The sequence below is a fragment of the Tenrec ecaudatus genome, chromosome 7, assembly GCF_050624435.1.
Source record: "Tenrec ecaudatus isolate mTenEca1 chromosome 7, mTenEca1.hap1, whole genome shotgun sequence".
In the NCBI taxonomy this organism is placed as follows: domain Eukaryota; kingdom Metazoa; phylum Chordata; class Mammalia; order Afrosoricida; family Tenrecidae; genus Tenrec; species Tenrec ecaudatus.
The window spans coordinates 133,097,363-133,115,810 of record NC_134536.1 but is presented as its reverse complement, the minus strand read 5'-3'; the positions used below and the strand labels follow the sequence as shown (position 1 = coordinate 133,115,810).

At 56.0% G+C, this 18,448-nt stretch overlaps 1 protein-coding gene across 1 annotated transcript; it reads right to left on the bottom strand.

Moving 5' to 3' along the window:
- Positions 1-3,168: 3,168 nt before the first annotated feature.
- On the bottom strand, positions 3,169-16,800 carry KCNK17 (potassium two pore domain channel subfamily K member 17). Its single transcript, XM_075555162.1, has 5 exons — positions 16,469-16,800; positions 12,455-12,569; positions 10,819-10,979; positions 9,516-9,690; positions 3,169-3,578 (listed from the first exon to the last, which is right to left on the bottom strand). Exons 1-5 carry the CDS (start codon positions 16,709-16,711, stop codon positions 3,283-3,285), a joined length of 990 nt encoding a protein of 329 aa, XP_075411277.1. The 5' UTR covers positions 16,712-16,800; the 3' UTR covers positions 3,169-3,282.
- Positions 16,801-18,448: the final 1,648 nt, after the last annotated feature.

The window sequence follows — 18,448 nt, the reverse complement described above, 5'->3', positions numbered from 1 at the left end:
CTAGAGCACAGTGCGGTGAAGAAAGCTGATGGTGCCCAGCTATCAGAAAGAATACCATCTGGAGTCTTAAAGGCTTATCTTAAAACAGGCAGCCATCTAAGTGAGGCATCAACTAAATTCACTTGGAAGAAGGACACCAGCCTGTGAGATCCGTGGTTTCTTAATAATACAATCTAAATCTGGAGGAGGACATGGTATTAGAGTTTAAATTCTGGACACCCAGTTTACAGAAGACTATCGGTAATAGTAGAAACCCCAAATCCACTTGCCAGGTTCCCACATGGGTTAAGCCTCCATTGAATTCCTTCTGACCGTAGCCTCAGAATGTCAGTAGCCTTTGCAGTCAGACAAAAAAGCACTGCACAGTTGATTAAGGCACATGACGGACTGCAAGTGTAATGCTGTATCGTGATCTCCCTTGTGATCCGTTTTAAAGTTGTTTCAGTTATTAATATTTTCGACTTTCCTTTAATTGTGGTTTCTCTCTGTTTTGTCATTAGTTTTGGTTGTTTCGTGTTTATAGTTTGAATGATTTTTTTTTTTTGGTATGTGAAATCCAAGAGAGGCCAACCTATAGAGAGAAACCGAGTTAATAATGATCTAATAGCATGGGATGTGTGGTGTGTGGTGGAGGAGCCAACAGCACTAGAGTGTGGGAACGAAGAAAATGTTCTGAAATTGATCACGGCCACGATTGCACAACCAACCCTTCTGAATGCGATCAGACTTCTTAAATTGCGTGCTATGTGAATTTGATGCCAATAAAACTATTAAAATCGCCAATAAATAAAAGGACAATTGAAAAGCCAAAGAGACGCAGGCTTGTAAACCAACCCGCAGGGGCAGGTCTACGCTTTGGTACTGGGCCACTGGGATTGAGGGCCGGTCTGAGTTTGTTGGAGCTGTCTCTCTGTTTTCCATGGAACTACCCAGTCTCACTGGGTCTCCCCAGGGCTCCCGGCAGCCAGACCAGGGTGGGATGGCCCACGAGGCAGCCACTATTATTGGGGGAAGATCTGCCCCCCTCCCCGCAACCCGCCCCCCTGTCCCCCGGGCCTGCCTTTACACACTTGGCACACACTTCCCCTCCTTTTGTTCCTCTGACTCACTGCTGTCCAGACCCATCCTCTGGCCCGCAGTTTCACCGTTATCAGCGGGCGCCCCTCAAGGGCGGGGCTCAGTGCAGCGTCACTGCTCGCTCAGCCCAGCCCGCAGAGGGGGGTCAGCAGCGGGGCTGCCAGCCACGTGGCTGTCTGTCTCCCTTCTTGTCCCTGGGTGGGTCTGGCTGGGGAACAGGCCTCTCGTCGCATTTCGGAGGAGCGGGGACTGTGAAGGGATGTGCCCAGGGCCACACAGTGGGTAAAGAGTGGAGCCGGATTTCAGCCCCTTAACCATTACACCGCCCTGTGCTGAGGGCATCTCCTCCGCGTGCCTCCCCCACCCTTTGGTGACCTGGTCAGTGGATGAATAAATGACTTGGTTCTCGGTCACATTCCTCTTAGGTCTTGTCATATGCTCATCACTCCTTTTCCCTCGCCAAAGGACCTGCCTTTCCGTTTGTCTGTGAAATAAAGACCTCACTGCCCATTCTAGCCGTCTATCCCGAGCTCTGTTCTTGGGGCTTTTTCTGAACCAGATTCCACCCCCCTCCTCACCCAAGTGGTCCCAACTCTCTTCTTAACCCTCCCCTGCCTGCCCTGTCCCATTCACGCAGCTCTTTACTGGATGTTTCTCATTGGTTGAGGAGCAGACCTTGGGAGGGCCAGCCAATCAGAATCCTTCCTCTGGGACACTACACACACACACACACACACACACTCTCTCTCTCTCTCTCTCTCTCTCCGCCCCCCCCCTCCTCCCTCCCTCTCTCTCTCTCTCTTCTCCTGGTTGGTTACCTGGGGGTTGGTGGTAGGGTTGGGGGTGAGATGAGGGGGAGGCTGGGGGGAGCTGGGTTTTCTGAGTTTGGGGTCACAATGAGTGTGGGGTGAAGGAGTCCATGGTAGAAAGAGAAACCAAATCCAACGTGGCCAGGAAGAGGGTTGGCCCTCTCCCCACCCCGAGAGCAGTCTATCCTTGCTTTCCAGCTCTCCCAGGTTAGAGCTTCGAGAGTCTTTCGGGAGCTCTTGGGTGCTGGAAGACCACCCCAGGCCTGCACAACCGCCTGCTCCCCAGGCATGCCTGTGGGCCTCGGCAAACGGGCATGAGCCCTGTGGTTGACACCCCAGTGCTCTCCCCTGCGCGCAGCCTCCGTCCACTCACTGGTGAGGGGTGGTGAAATAGTCCTTATTACTTCCGGGGCCAAAGGCTTCTCCTGGCCAGTGCCAGGGTTTGTCCAGTGTCGCTGTGATGCCGTCTATAGGCCAGTGGAGGGGAACAGAGTCCGAGGTGCCCACTGAGTCCAGGTGGCCGCCAGGTGCTGGCTGGCGCTGCCAGGGGTCCCTGAGGACATTAGGTGCGCATATGGTGGGGCCGTAGCATTTAGTGTGCTGTCTTGGTAACAACCTCAGTGAGAAGCAGAATTACGCTCCAGCTGAGAGGCTCTGGGTCTCTGGGTCTGAAAACTGTGACTGTGGCTTTTACATGCACGAAAGGTCTGGGTGCTGAGCAGAGGGGCAAGGTGAGGCAGGAGGCTGGGGGCCACGGGTCTGCACCTGGCGCTTGCGGTGCCAGTGAGTGATACGGCAGGGACTTGGCACTTGGACTGGGACTAGCTGCCCACTGGCTGTGTCAGCCTTGGGGGTCATCAACTCTCTAGTTACTTTACCCGGAGAGGCCCTGGCAATGGCCTACAAACCCTCCTGGATAGGCTCCAGCCCAGAGATGCTGCCTTTGTCTCTGGGGATGTGTATGGATTAGAGTGACATTACCTCTGAGTGACAGGTTCCCAAGCAATAGTTCTCAATAAAATGATGTTTATTTCTCCCTTACATAAATAACATCTGGTGGAATCCAGTCCAGGTTGGTTTGTTATCATGGCTCGGTGATTAATCAGGGAGCCAGGCTTTTTCTGCTGCCTCCCAATTTCTAACATGCCCTCTACCTCATGGTGCCCCGTGGCTGCCAGGGTTCCAGCCATCAGCTCACCATTGCAGGCAGCCGGAAGGGGAAAGTGGGGGAGGAACGCCCCCCCCCAACTTGAAAATCACATGCAGGAAGTCCCATGGCTCGCATCTGTGGAAGTTAATGACATGGCAGCACTTAGCCTTCTGGGGGGATACAAAGGGCAATCTTGAGTCCAGGCGGCAGAAGGAGGAAGAAGAAGGGATCAGCATAGGGCGAGAACTAGCTGTCCTTGTCACAGTGCATAGCCTGAGTAGAAGGTTCCAGATGCGGGCTGACTCCCATCGGCTCCTCCTCGCGGCAGGCTGGCAGAGGCGGGTGGGGCTCTGACTCCCAGCTGGGGGGCTTGAGGTCCTCCTCCTCAGCGCTCCGGCGGTAACAGGAACACACCTCCCTTGAGGTTTCCATGAAGGAGAAGATGACCTGGATTATCAAGGCCAGCCACGCCATCCCGAAGAGGATCCACAGCGACACCATGTTCTTGTACCACACCGGGTACTTCCGGGAGGGGTCCATCCCTAGGGAGCGGCAGAGGACAGAGGCTGGGAGAAGTTGGGACCATATTCCCGTAACAGAAATGGGACACGTGGCTTGACATGTCTGAGCCAGTGTGGGAGTCAATGGCCTGGAATATGACAAGCCATTGTGGTCTGAAGTTCCTGGTTACTTGGAATTCCAGCAAGACTACTCTGGGCGTGGAAGCTACATTTCCCCCTTGTTCCTGAGACAGGCTCAGTTTCTGCTCCATCCCAGCAGTTTTCCAAATGCCCTGACCAGCAGTAGCTGCATCCCCTGGAGCTAGTGGGAGATGCACCACCTGGGGTCCCACCAGGACCCACGAAATCAGAAGCTCTGCGTCGACCTAGCAGTCTGTTTTAACACGCCCACCCAGAGCCCAACTGTGTGCCCGCTGTATCGTCCACTGGTCTTTGGGTTTGGGCTCCGTCTGTCTGAAGGGAGGCAGCTTGCCGGAGAAGAGGTTGGAGAATCAATGGGCGGACTGCAAGTGTTGGTACTTGTCTGTTTTTACTAATGGTATGCCCTCCAAGGAACCCTGGTGGTGCTGTGGGTTGAGTGTTGGGCAGGGAACTTCAAGATCAGTGGTTCTAACCCACCAGCTGCTCTGCAGGAAAAAGATGAGGCTGTGTGCTCCTGTAAGGATTCAGTCTTGGAAACCCAATGGGGGTAGTCCTACTCTGCCCTATAGAGTCTCTGTGAGTCACCATTGACCCCATGACAGTGGGTTTAGGTTTGGGGCGGTGGTGGCGTCAGACAATGGGGAGAATTAAATTTCCTCATTTCCCCAAGGAAGCCAGGTTCTGGCAGATGAAAGTCTGACAGAATTGCTAAATCCAACCAGGAGACCTACCTGCCCATCTCCAACCTCAGTTTGCCTGGCTTTCCCTGGAGCACCTCACTCTTAGCTCTTGCCTTGGTTGCCCGTCCTCCTGCCACTCCATCCTACCCAGCTGGCCTCTGCTCACCTGGGCCTGCTCCAAGGCTGGGCCCCTCAGGCTTCCTTCCCCAGGATGAGCTCTGGCCTTGGAGCCAGCCGGCCCGAACCCCCTGGCGGGCAGAAGCAGATCGGATTAGGCTGATTGGGTTTCAGGGGCCACCATTCCGCTGGCGGTCCCAAATGAGATCAGCGGGGAGCCGGCTCGCGGCCTCTGCCACATACCAGCTTGACTGGCTCCTGGTCACTGAGGGGAGGCAGCGGTCCTCTCCACTTTTAGTTTATTTTATTTTAGCCACAATCTTAAGTGGCAGGAGCCCTGGCAGCTGGCAAGGCGCTCCACTGAGCTGCAAATGCAATTGGGGGAAACAAGAGCTGTGTAGGGCAGGAAAGCACAGGCACCGCCGTGCTCTGTGGACTGCTCTGTCCACCGCCCTTCAGGCCAAGAACTGACTGTGAAACCCAGCTCTGCGGCTGCTGGCATGGGACAAGGGACACCCAGGGTCCAGGAGGTGGTGGACCCCGGCATTCTCATCCAAGCAAACGGTCGACCCTGTCCTTGGAGGGTCGGCATAGTTGAAAGACATGAGGAAGAGTTGGATGAAAGGTTTGTCCTCTTCTTGGCTAGTAGAAGGTTCCAGGAAGAGTGTTGTGTGAGCTGAAGGAGCCCTAGTGTGGTGGGCAACTAACTGCAAGGTCTGAAGTTCAAAACCACCAAGCACTCTTCCAGAGAAAGACTAGGCTTTCCACTCCTGGAAGGAGTTACTGTCTTGGAAACTCACAGGGGCAGCTCAACCCTCTCCTATAGGGTCACTATGAGTTGGCATAAACTCGAGGGCAATGAGTTTGGTTTTTTTGGGGGGTCCCGTTTTCTGAGTCACAGTTTCCAACCTGCAGCTGGAGCAGCTGAAGGCTCTCCTATGTCAAGTTGTAACGAGAGATGAAAATGGCTACTGAGGGAGCCAGATGGGGAGCAGATCACTGGAGGGGGGTGGGGGCAAGAGGATAACCCCTGGGCTGGAAGGACATGCCTGGCCAGTCTACTGGGTTTAATGGGCTCTGTGGAATGTGGCCAAGCCTCCTCTCTCAGGGGGATCTGCACTGCCTGGGCTCCCGTATCAGGCCCGCCCCACCGGCCAGTTGCTCCCTGAGGGCAGTCCAGCAGAGTAGTGTTTCCCTAAGTGGGTGATGCTGCCCCCTGGGGGGCACTGGAGTGATGCAGGGGGGCTGTAAAAGCAGATCCCTACACTTTACCCTGGATTATCGTCTATGATATAAGGGTTTTTAATAGCTAGGGGGATGATGTCCTTTTTTTTTCCTTGAAGAGTGGGCAGGAGGCCAAATAAATTTAGGAACCTGTGTTCTACAGAGCCTGGCTTCTGGGGGGAGGGGGTCTCATGGTCCCTTCCTCGAGGTCTTGTTCCCATTTCCACAGTTCCCATGAGGGGATGTTCTGCCGCAGAACATCCCCACCAGCCCTTTAGGGCCGGTTATCCAGTGTGGAGAAGTTCCCCACTCAGGATCCAACCCTGGGATCCTCGCTGAGGATCCCACTACCATTTCTTATCCCCTCTTCTCGCATGGAGGGCCCCCAGAGAAGGAGCCCTTTCTGATGGTGACTGTGGGCAGGGCAAATTCTGCATTTCAGCCTCAGGGCCCTGCTGGGGTAGGGGTGCTGGAGAGTAGGGAGGGGACCACAGGACCCACAGATGGCACCTCCCAGGGTCAGAGCCGCTATGGCTCATCTCTGCAGTGTTTCCAGGACCCTGGTGGTGCACCAGATTAAGCATTTAGCTGCTAACCATGAGGTCAGCAGTTCAAACCCACCAGGCACTCCTTGGGAGAGAGACTAGGCTCTCTCCTTCCATAGAGATTTCCACTCTCGGAAGCCCAATGATCAGAATGGGTTCAGTGGCAGGTGGGATAGAGTCTAGTCCCGCCACCTGGTGGCACAACAGTTAGGCTCAGCGCTCTGCAGCTAACGGAAAGGTTGGCAGTTTGCATCCACCCAGTGGCTCTGCAGGAGTAAAAACCCAGTGACCTGCTGACAGACTTGGAAGCACCCGACAACAGCAGGGCACCTGGCACAGAGAACAAGGCTGGGGCTGGGCTCTGGAGAGTGCCCTCCACAGCCTCCTTATAGATTTCCCACTTTTGGAGCACCTGTAATTCTGAAAGGTTGTCCAAGGCAAGGAGGTGGAGCAAGAACAGGGCCTGCACAACTTCGGGTTGGCTGGATGGTGCCCAACCTGCACAACCATACGTGATGGTCGTGCCCAGCCCAGGGAGACAACAGTGGGCACTGGGAGGGGAGGACAGACCCAAGTCGTGAGAGGGGGTATGTGGATGGCCCACGGACCTACGGGGCTCAGCTCTCCACTCCGAGGGTAGAGATGGAGACATGATTCAGTCCCTTCCAGAACATCAGGAGCGGGAGGGCCCAGAGGGACACCAGGACCCCCACCCCACCCCTGCCACAACCTGGAAGGCATTTCCTCACTGAAGAGGGCCCTGCGCAAGGAGGAGGCGCTGAGGGGGGTGTCTCAGGGACCATTGAGACTTTGCCCAGGTAGGGTGGAGGGGGAGCTGCTTTGAAAATAATACCTGTTTGGGAGCCAAACAGGATTTCCTATCCCAATGGCCATGCCATCTCGGGCGGATGGCTTGGGGCTTCTCTGCGCCTCAGCTTCCTCCTCGGTGCCTGGGGGATGGCTAGTGGTTTACTGGATGCATTCGGATCCGTTCATTCCTCTCTGCTTCCCTTCCTCTCTAAGCACCAAGCCTTTAGCAAAACTTCCCTTCATGATTCCAGGCTGGAGGAGTGAAGGTGAAGTGCTCCTCCCCCATGTAGAGTCTCAGCATCAGTGAGGGGCACAGAACCCCTCCAGACCCCAGTCTGGTGCCAGTGGCTACCGCTGACCCGGCTGTCCTGGGTCGACCTGCCGTGGGGAGGAGAGGAACTGACTGCAGGCTGGTGGGCGCCATTCGCGTGGCCCCACAGAGCGTGCCCCTGCTGGGCGCCTGGCCTCAGCTCTATGATGAGGGCAGTGAGGGTTGGGGCTGGTGGTTTGCCGTGACTGCTAACCTAAAGGCTGGTGGTCTGGATCTGGACAGCGGCTCCACAGGATAAAGTTCTGGTGACCGGCTTCCGGAAGGATCCAAAAACAAAACCAAAAAACCCATTGCCAGTGAGTTGATTCCGACTCATAGTTACTCTATGGGACAGACTAGAACTCCCCTATAGCATTTTTAAGGCTGATTATATCGCCCACACTTAAAAGGAATATGTATATTCCTTTAAATTTGGGCGACTTTTGTTGTTGAGAATAGGCAACAAACAGACACCAATTCTCCATGTACAATGACCGACCCAGCACGGATAACATTCTTCAAGTTGCGAGCGACCTTTCTCCCCTCCCCTCTCCTCCTCTCCCCTTTCTGAGCTCCTCCTCCCTCCTGAACACAGACTTTCTGCCCTCCCCCATCTGATCTTTCTAGTTGTTGTTGCCAACTTGATCCCATCTAGATTGTTCTTAAGGAGCTCTGGTGGCATCGTGGTTTAGTTCCACATTGGCCTGCTAACTGGAAAGGTCAGCAGTTCAAATCCACCTGCCGTTCTGCAGAAGAATGATGAGCCTTTAAAGCTCCTGAGGGGATTTACAGCCTTGGAAACGACCAGTGGGTTAGATGGTTCGTCAAAGAGCACAGTACTCAAAACACTTGTGTTAGCTCAGTGAAACAATTGTTTGGCTTTAAGAACACATCAGGGGATCTTTTTGGTTTAAAGTTTAAAAGATTATCATAGGACAGTCATTTCAGAGTTTCATTCACCACCACCCCCTTCAACCCCCCCCCCCTTTCTTGGCTCCAGAAAATCTAGTCTCTGAGAATTTGAAATTCTGTTCTGCATCCCCCTGCTTTGATCAGGATTCTTCTATGAAATCTTTGATCAAAATGCTCAGCAGTGGTAGAAGGTCTTCAGGTCTCGTGACAAAGGAGGCAGTCATTCATGGATACAATTACCCACACATGTCCACATCCTCCTCTTCCTGACCCTCCTTATAAACCTTCACAGAAGCTGATGGCCACGTTTCTCCACAGAGTGACTGCTGGGCTCAAACCGGACTTCCTGGTTAGCAGCTTAAGTACTGTGCCACTGGGGCTCCTGAAAGCTCTATGGGGCAGCCGTACTCAGGGGCTCACCATGAGCCGGATTGACTCTATGGGTTGGGGGGCTGGGGGTGGGTGGCATAGAGGGTTTCCCTATGCAAACCACTGGCTCCTGGGTCCCTCCCCTCTCTCATGCCAGGCGGTGGCCACTGATTCAACCCCACGTTGGGTCCTCTGATCCACACAGTCTTCCTCGCTGGTACTCCGACTTTGGCTGTGGAAGACACCTGACCCCTCTGAGAATGGTTGTGGCCCCAACCTGGGAGCATGGAAGAGACTTGGTGTCTTGTTGGGGAAGGGTGAGTGGGGCAAGGGTGCTGCCACCAGGACCCCTTCACCTGGTGAGCACTAAGAAGGACCGCTGGATCTGTGGGGGACATGAGGACTCACAGTGCCTGTCAGGAAGGGCGGGAATCTCATTTTGCAGTGCACAGCTGCAAAGGGTTCACAGCTCTGGTGGCATCATGGTTACACATTGAGCTGCTAACTCCAAGGTCACCAACTCGAAACCACCAGCCGCCCCTCAGCAGAAAGACGAGGCTCTCTGCTTCCGTAAAGAGTGACAGTCTCCCAGACCCACAGGGGCAGTTCCATCCTGTCCTAGAGTCGGCATGGAGTTCATGATCCTGGGTTTTTTTTTTTCTTGTCCCCCCACCCCCCACCTGGGTGACCTCAGGCCTTTCACACTCCCCAAAGCAAGTCGGATTTTGAGCTCCAAGGCCTACCCTCAGGTCACACAGTGGGTGCCCATCAGCCATGGGCCAACGGGTGGGTCAGTGGAGAGCCTTGGGTCACCCTACCCACTGCCCGCCCGCCGGCCGGGGCTCCTCACCAATCATGTAGTCGCCGAAGCCCACGGTGCTGAGGGTGATGAAGGCGAAGTAGAAGCCCTCCATGTAGTTCCAGCCCTCCATGGAGGAGAAGAGCAGCGGGGGCAGCAGCAGGAAGAGCAGGAGGCCTGCCAGGAGGGCACCGCAGCCCGCCAGCCAGCGTGCCTGGCCCGGGTCCTACGGGGAGCAGGCACATCATGCGTGGGTGTGGGCACAAGGGGACAGGCAGCCCTGGGGCACTTGTTCCCAGCAAGGGTGGGCTTCCTTCACCTAGCATGGTTTTCCAGATCCCAGCCTGTTGGGGCTTGAATTGTGCTCCCCCATCCTCCTGCCGTACACACACAATTTGAGGGGGTCTTAGACAGCTGTAGGAGGCAGACAGTCATAAGAGCCTTGACTTCCTCAAGGTCTGAAGTTCGAAACCACCAGCCACTTCATGGGAAAAATATGGGGCTTTCTACTCCTATAAACAGTTAGTCTCAAAACCTCACAGGGGCAGTTCTACCCTGGCTTATAAGGTCTCTGTGAGTCAGCATCGACTCCATGGCAGAGTTGGATCTTTGGTTTTTGGTAAGTTTGTGGAAAAATTCCATGATCTCTTCATCCCATTTCCCCGCAAGGACTTTGTGAAGCCCTGTCCTGTGTGCTGAAATCCTCAACCCACTCCCTGTGGTCCTGACCCAAGTTGGGAATAGGGTTCTCTGTGGTGTGATAAGACCCTAGCTGTGTAACACCTGATCTGAACCATGTCCGAGGGAAACGCCAAGATCACCCAGAAATGGAGGGACAGCAGAGCTGGAGAGAGCCTGCCCTTCATGGCAGGGACTTGATGGCCTCGGACAGGAACCCTGGTGGCTGGCGTTGTGGTTATGAGTTAGGTTACAAGTTCAGCAGTTCGAAACCACCAGCCCTTCCAGAAAGAGTTATCCTGTGGAAAACCCACAGGGGCAGTTCTACCCTGGCTTATAGGGGCGCTCTGAGTTGGCATCGACTTGATGGGTGTGAATTGACCTTGGAGACCCCTAAACTTCAAGGAAGCTCAGTGTGACTGAAGCCACTGGCCTGTGGGACTCTGAGACACATGACCATGACCTTGCTGTCGCCCAGCCCTGCCCTCTCCACCCCTTTACTACTAAGGCCATCACTCAATTCTGAGTGTGGCAGTCCCCACACTCATGCCACCCCCCATCAGTGACCCCCAGATATACATACACCCTTGCTTCCACCAGGGGCCCAGGCCCAGCAGGACCCTACCAGCCCTTCCTTCTGGACATGACCACCCCTCCCTCTCTGGCCGTCCCTCACCCGCAAGGTGCTGCCCAGTTTGTGGGCGAAGCGGTGCATGCCCCTCAGCATGAGGTGGCCCAGGCGGTTGAGTACCACGAGGTTGAGCGGGATCCCCACCAGAGCGAAGAAGATGCAGAAGAGGCGGGCGGCCAGCGTGTGGGGGCTCAGGTTGCCATAGCCTGGGGAGAGAGGGGTGTGTGTGTGTCTTCAGGGGACCTTGCCGGCTCCCACCCTGCAGCCCCACTCCCACCCACTGCCCTGTGGCTCAGCCGAGAGTAGCTAACTCTTCTTGTTGCTTAGAATCCCCAGCCTGCAAATCCCAACTCAGACAGCTTTAGGGCAGGGCTGAGTGGAGATGAGACAAGAGACAGAGATAGATAGTCCAGACCAGGAAGGGTGTGGGTGGAACAAGAGGTGGGAACACTAAATTTGATGGTCCAGGTGACAGGCCTGGGGAAGAGGGTGTAGGAGGTATGAGGTTCAGAGGTTATAGACTCCCCCTCACATTGGGGAGGCCGGAGCCAACTGCTTCTGTTTTCAGCCCACGCTCTGTTGGAGTGCACAGTCAATGAATCCATGAATGTAATAGGGTTGCTTGCGTGCTCATTGTATGCCGAGCCTGGCCCTGCGGGGTGTGAGATGAATTGACACAGTCTTGGCCAGTCTTTCTAGGGGCTCGGGATCATGGAGTCAGAGGGCTGCGTAAGAATTCCTGTCTGAAGGCAGAAGGTTAGCTGGCCAGCCTCCCTTGTGACCTTGAGAGTTGCTTTCAGGAAATACTGGCGGACTTAAGAGGAGATGGAGAGATCTCTAGGAGATGGAGAGATCTCTGGGAGCTGGTGCTTCATCCCACTGTGGGGGAGGCCAGAGGCCAGGATACTGGTTTCATGGGAGTGGAAGCAACTCCGATTCATCAGTGGTGTTCGCCTGCCACCTGGTGTTCACTCTAGTGTGATGCAGGGGCTGGTTGGAGCTGCAGCCAGGCCTGGCACCCCAGCCAGTGGAAATGGGCCTAGTGGGTCTGTTTCACCGGTTTCAGAGTGGGAGGGGATCTAGATGGGCCTTCCTGGCTCTCTCTTCACAAAGCATCGGAGGTGCTCCCCTGGGACAATGCCCATCAGCTCTCCTGCAGAGGAGGGCTCAGGGAAATCGGAGGTGAATCTGGTCCAGGTGGGAAAGGAGGCTGGGGAGGATAGGAGTGGGAACAGAGGACTTTGGGGAGCTGAAGAAACCCCTCTGGGAATAGCGTGTTCTCATCCCAGGCGAGGGAAGAGGGCCAGCTCTCCCTAAGGTTGAGAACAGGGAGTCGCATCCCCCCCCCCGCAAAAAAAATATAAAGGCACAGTGCATTGGGTGGGCATGGCTGAGTAGACCCTAACTCTTCCATCTTTCCTGACTCTTGGGAGATGTTGGGAGGGCAGCAGAAGTCCCCTAAGGGGGGCACTTCTTCAACTTGGAGGTAACCCAGGAAGCCCCTGGGGACGTTGGTACGATGCAGAAAGATTCAGGAGATCTGTGTGAGGGTAGGGAATTCTGCTTCCAAGGGCAGTAAGCCCCCGGGACAGTCCTCAGATGTCTCCCAGCCTCCTGCCCCTCAGAGAGAACCTCTGTTCCCAGGTGCACCCCTGCCCGCCTGGCCTGGCCTGACTCTTACCGATGGTGGTGATAGTGGACACGGAGAAGAAGAAGGAGCCCACCAGCTCCCAGCGCTCCATGCTGGTGGTGTTGCCTATGACCAGGGACCCGCTTTTGTACGCTTGGACGATGCCCTAGGGGAAAGGCCACCGTGACTGCCAGGCTCTGTGTGTGTGTGTGTGTGTGTGTAGGGATTTTGCCCTCCACACAGACACACACACTTTAAACCCAGCCTGACCAGAGCAAGGCAACCCTCCCTCGCTAACCAGAAACACCTTCTTCTCTCTTCTTCAGGAGCCCTGGTCAACAGTTCAAAACTACCAGCCGCCCTGCATGGGAGAGATGAGGCTTTCTGCTCCTGTAAAGAATCACAGCTTAGGGAGCCCACAGGGGCAGTTCTACCCTGTCCTGTAGGGTCGCTCTGAGTCAGAAGCAACTTGATGGGAGTGAGTTGGTTGGTTTACCTTCCTCCCCAGAGCCCAGCATGTGATTTTTTTCTTAGACTGGTAGAACAGCTATTCACTTTCTCCTCCACTCCCTCCCTCTCTCCATCCCTCCACTACCCTTCCATTTTTGCAATAAGCTCTGGCCCAGATCTGACACGGCGTGCGTGTGCGTGTGTGTATGGAATATTGTCATCATCATGTAGGAAGAGGTAAGGGCAGCAGTTTCACGGAGGAGGCGAGGTCTCAACTCTGTGGTCCTCGAGGGCAGCATAGGATTGCTCCCGGTGGGAGGGCATTGAGGTCGATGGAACAGCAGGGGCAGAAGCCTGGAAGGAGAACTGTGCCTGGATTCTAGACTAGGCGGCTGAAGGGTCAGGGAACACCTGGTCTGGCATGGCTCTGCCATGCTAGGTATGGTGGTAGGTCTCATTCAAGGTCGTCGAAAGGAGGGGAGACCGGGTCTGATTGGAATGTGCTGCAGTAGTTGGCAGAGGTGACAAGGGACAGCAGGTTGGAAGGGGTGATGGATGGACAGGGCCTGGTCAGCACCTGGCATGCTGTGGTCCAGGAGGAACAGAAAGGAGACACTCAGAAATGCAGGCCTCTGGCCCTGTTAGCACAGGCAGCTAGGGAAGCCACTGAGGACATGTGTGGATGGTGGGGGTCAAAAGTCAAGGTTTAGAACAAGTGGAAGAGCGGGGCTGAGCGGGGGAAGGGGGTTTGCTCTCGGTTTGGGGGAATTTGAGGGTCGTTAGGAAGTTGCCAAGGAATGTGAGTAGCATGGTGAATTAAATATTGGACTGCTAACCCAAAGATGAGTGGTTCAAACCCACCCACCATTCCAAGGGAACAAAGAGGAAGCATCTCCTGTGAAGATTTACAGCCTCCGGAACACGACGGAGCAATTCTGCTGTGTCCTACAGTGTGGTCCCGAGTTCCCATGAGTGGGGATTGACCCAACAGCTAAGGGGATTGTTCCGATTGGGTAAGGAAGCTGCAGAGAGGACCCTGGGCAATGCCAATAGTGTGCACTTGGTTATGAACCTTAAGGCAGTCTGCTGAACACCATCCAGCTTGCTGCAGAGGAAAGACCTGGCAATGTGCTGCAGGGTCGAGCCCAGCCACCCAAGCCCCAGGGAGTACAGTTCTCCATAACAGGAGACGGCCAGAGTGAGCCTCCACCTCGACACGTCTGACTGCGCGCGGAGATCTGGGCCGGAGCTTTCACATCCTTATTCTCGAGGATGGATGAAATCACAAGGGGGCTGAGAAAGCCTGGGGAGGAGGGTATATGTCAGCAGTTCTCAACCTTCCTCATGCCCCAACCCTTTCATACAGTTCCTCTTGTGGTGGTGACCCCCAACCACAACATTATTTTCGTTGCTACTTCATCACTGTCATTTTGCTACTGTTATGAATCAGGGGACCCCTGTGAAAGGGTCGTTCTGCCCCCAAAGGGGTCGAGACCCACAGGTTGAGAACCGCTGGTTTATGACGTCCCAGCCGGCAGGCTTGGGAAACACTCCACATCCCCAGTCCAAGCTGAGGCTGTAAGTTAGGGGGGTGAACAGCCCAGTTCTGCGGAACCATGTGTTTGGATCTCACTTCTCCAAGCCTCCCTTTCATCTCTAAGATGGAGATGCTAATCGTAAATGCTGGATGGCTAATGCAAGGTTCGAGGTTCAAACCCACCAGCCCACCCTTGGGAGGAAGAGGAGGCTTTCTGCTTTTGTAAAGATACACAACCTCAGAAACTCAATATAGGGCCACTAGGAGTTGGGACAGATTCAATGGGCAACGGGTTTTGTTATTGTTGTTTGTTTATGGCTTGTGTCAGGTTGAAAGAGGAGCCCTGGTGGCATCGAGGTTGCTCATTGGGCTGTGATTCCCCAAGGTCAGCAGTTTGAAACCACCAGCGGCTTTGAGGGAGAAAGGTGGGACTTTCTACTCCTGTAAAGAGTTACAGTCTCAGAAACTCACAGGGGCAGGTCTACCCTGTGAGGTTGCTATGAGTCCGTATCAACTTGATAACAGTGAGCTGAGTGGAGTTGAAGGTAGTTCCTATGTATTAAGTTCAAGGTAGAGTGCTTAGAACACAATGGGAGTTACTCAGAAACATCTACTGTGATCACCACCACAACGTTTTTCTTTAACAGTTGAAGTTCACCGCCTTCCCAAGAGGGGTGTTACATGGTCTGTGAACCCCAGCCAGATGGCCAGCCTGTTTTTTTCACAAACTTGGATGTGTGGGGAGTGGGAGGGAAGGAAGGGCCAGGGACATTCCCAACCCACAAACAGACCAACCCATTGCCTTGGTATGAGGGTGGCGCAGTGGTTAGAGTTCGCCTGGGATCTTCAAGGTCAGTGGTTCGAAACCACCCTCAGCTCCCAGTAGAAAAAGCGTGTTCTACTCCGGTAAACAGTGCCAGTGTTGGAAACGCACAGGGGGGCAGTTCTACCCTGTGCTATAAGGGTTGCTACGGGTCTGCATTGGCTGCATGGCAGGGAAAGACCGGTAGGGTGCGGTAGAACTGCCTATCTTTCTCTCGTGCAGCGGTGCTAACGTTTTTGTTAGCAGAGAGCGCTTCAGCCAGCGAGCCACAAGCTTCTGAGACCACATTGTCTTTAGAAAACGCCACCTTTGCTCTGCCAGCTGTAGACCCTGCGGACGCAGCTCTGTCTAAGGGCTCCTCTCTCCCTCTGTCCCATGTCCACCTAATCCTTTCCCGGGCAGCTTCAGGGCGTGACTGTAGGCGGGGTCTCTGGGGTTCAGGCTCCACCCCTACCCCCGCTGCTCTTTGGCCACCGCGTAGCTGGGCAGTGATTCCTGGATAAGCTCACAGTTGTCATGCCCCCCACCCCGAGGTCCTTGGCTCCCGGCTAGGGTAGGGGTAGGGGTGGGGGCCAACCAAGCCCATCAACGCATCCAGCTTATCCCAACAGCACGGAACCCGGCTGCGCTTGCCAGGGAAACGCCATCCACGCGGTACACTCAGCAGGGGGACACTGTCCTCAAGAACCTCCCCCGCGCTCCCCACCTCCCAGCCCGGCCGCCCATGGAGTTCCGCCCTCTGGGGGAGTCTGTGCCCGCCGGCTGGGGCTCCGAGCCCGCTGCGGAGCGGGCGGAGCGCGCCTGCGCGAGCCCCTCCCACCCCAAAACCGAGATCGGGCGCTGGTTCTTGCCCATCCTCTGAGCCGCCCGCGGCCCCTGCTGCCCCCCCTCCAGGCGCCCCCGGGGTCTCTCTCTGAAAAGGGTCCTTCCATCTCCACTCCGACCAGCACCCGCCACTGTCCACCCCGGGCCCTGGTTCTGGTCCTGGCGCCCCGATTCAGATGTTTACTTCGAGCAGGGTCCCTCCCTATCGGTCACTGCGCGGCGCCTCCCTCTCCCAGGAGTGGGGAGCCAGCCTGACTTTCCCGTGCGTCCCAAGAGGTGACACTGCTTCCAGTTGCCACCCCCACCCCCGCCGGCACCTTCGTCTAGCCCCGCCCCCCATCTCTCTTTTAGCATCTTTCTTGATCCCTGGACCAGGGCAGGACCCCTCGCCCGCTGCCCGCGCCCCCGCCGCGCCCCGCCAGCCCCTGACCCGGATCATGGAGTCCAGCGCCGGGCCGTCCAGACACGTGAAGTTCCGCAGCAAAGCCCACTTGTCGCTCTGGAAACTGCGCCTGGAGTCCCACGCCAGGGAGCCCTCCAGCGTCCAGAACACGCCGGTGCCCAGTGCCAGGTAGGCCAGGTAGACGAGGAGCAGGAGCAGCGTGCGGGGCACCGAGCAGGCGCAGCCCCAAGCCCCGCCCGCAGGCGGGGGCCGCGCTCTGCTTCTGCACATGGTGGAAGGGTCCGGAGCTGGCGTCGGGGGCCAGGACCCCGTTGGGTTGGTCCCTTCTCTGGTCAGTGCTGGGGTGGGGAGCTGGGGCCTGGGACTGTTCTGCCCCACCCCATACAGGGATCCAATCCCAGGGACAACAAGAGAAGGGCTGGAGCCCTGGGCACCTGGCTCCGCCTCAGTGTGTGGGGAGTGTCTGTTCCCCACCCCATCAGGGAGGCGGGGAGGTGACCAGAGCCAGCAAGCAAGAGGGAAGAGGCCCGGAGCCCCCGGCACTTCCGTGGTTAGAGGCTCCTGGAAACCGCACTCACTCAGGGGACAGAGAAAGTAGAAGTCACATTTATTGTCAGGTCCCCTGCCTCTGTCCACAGGAGTTGGAGTCTGAGGGCTGCCTGTTTCTGTGAGGACTTAAAGAAGGTTCCTGCTGTTCCTCACACGTCCAGCAGCAGGAGGCATGTCCCACCTCTCGGGGAGAGCCTGAGCTGCCTCCGCCACCCTGCGCGGAGGAGGTTCTGAGGCCCTGTGGAGTCCCCAGGCCTTCTCCGGCTCCGGGCCTCTCTTCCACGATGGGAAGTCCCGCAGTGTCAGGTTGAGAACCTTCTCACTGCTGTAGATCCTTCCCCTGAACCTCCTGACCGGATGGGGGGCTTCTCTGCACCACAGCGATGCCTCAGTCCTGTCCAGCGGTCTCGCCACTTATGGTTCAGGCAGGGGGATGGGGAAGGACTGAGGTTCCCAGGCCTTAGTGAGATTCAGCCTTGGCCTGGCCCAACTTCCTCCCTCCCACCCCAACTCCCTTCTGGTGGGAGAAAGGCCAGGCCCAGAGAGAGAGAGATTCCCATGGGAGGCCAGCCTGCCAGATGGCTCATTTCCTGGAAGGCTCTTGGGACCTGCAGGTTCTCTGGCTCCCTGGGGGATGTTTGGAAAGACTCTTAAGAAGACAGAAGTCCAGAGGAGGTGTTGAGCTCAAAGGGTACCCTGTGGGGGTGGAGGAACAAGTCCAAGGAATCAGTGGATAGATCACCTAAGAGGTCCTAAGTCTTGTTCCTTGGATAGTTCTAGATGTCCAGGAAACAGGAGCTGGTGAGTTGGGAGAGGCAGCTTGCCCACCCCTGAGGCTGAAAGCTCCGTGCATGTAGAGTGTTCTGTTAACGTTCTTGCCCGGTCCTCTCCTCTCCTGGGCTGTCCCTCGTAGCCACTCTCATGGGCTCCCACTGCGCCCTGGACCTGCCCCCGTCACATTATTTTGGGTGCTGTGTTGAGGTTTGCCTGTGTGTGTCCAGGCCTACCCCTTGACTAAGGATGCGCTGAAGACAGGATGTTTCAGTGCCATATCCCTTAAGCCTGGTGCATGTTGTGGGCTTGGCAAATACGGAGTGTGGCTGTGTTGAGACAGACAGGAAGGCACCTTTGGTTTTCTGTCCTGTGTGTGGGGGGGGGGGGTGGGGAAGAAGGGGTGGGTGGGGGATGACCTGCCGCTGGATGCTTGGCCACGGTGGTCACTTGGATGCTTGGCCCAGGATGCTTGCCGCTGGATGCTTGGCCCAGGTCACTTTTAAGGGGAAAGGGCCAGGACCTCTGAGACGAGGGTACAAGTCTCACTCCACACACATATCTGTCTGGGATCCTGACTCTACCCTGCCTCTCTGTTATATGGCCTGCCTCCTGTGGGGCCTTGGGAAGTGACTAGGCTGGTCGAGGGGGTGGTGTGGCAGGAAACCAGAAGGCAGATAGGGTGGG

What these genes read in the sequence shown, in the direction of transcription:
- KCNK17 (XM_075555162.1), bottom strand. Translation starts at nt 16,711, where the DNA reads ATGTGCAGAAGCAGAGCGCGGCCCCCGCCTGCGGGCGGGGCTTGGGGC. An exon ending in CGCTGGACTCCATGATCCGG is followed by an intron (nt 12,570 to 16,468) that starts GTCAGGGGCTGG and finishes CCTTTCCCCTAG; the next exon opens with GGCATCGTCCAAGCGTACAA. An exon ending in CTTCGGCGACTACATGATTG is followed by an intron (nt 3,579 to 9,515) that starts GTGAGGAGCCCC and finishes GCCGCTCCCTAG; the next exon opens with GGATGGACCCCTCCCGGAAG.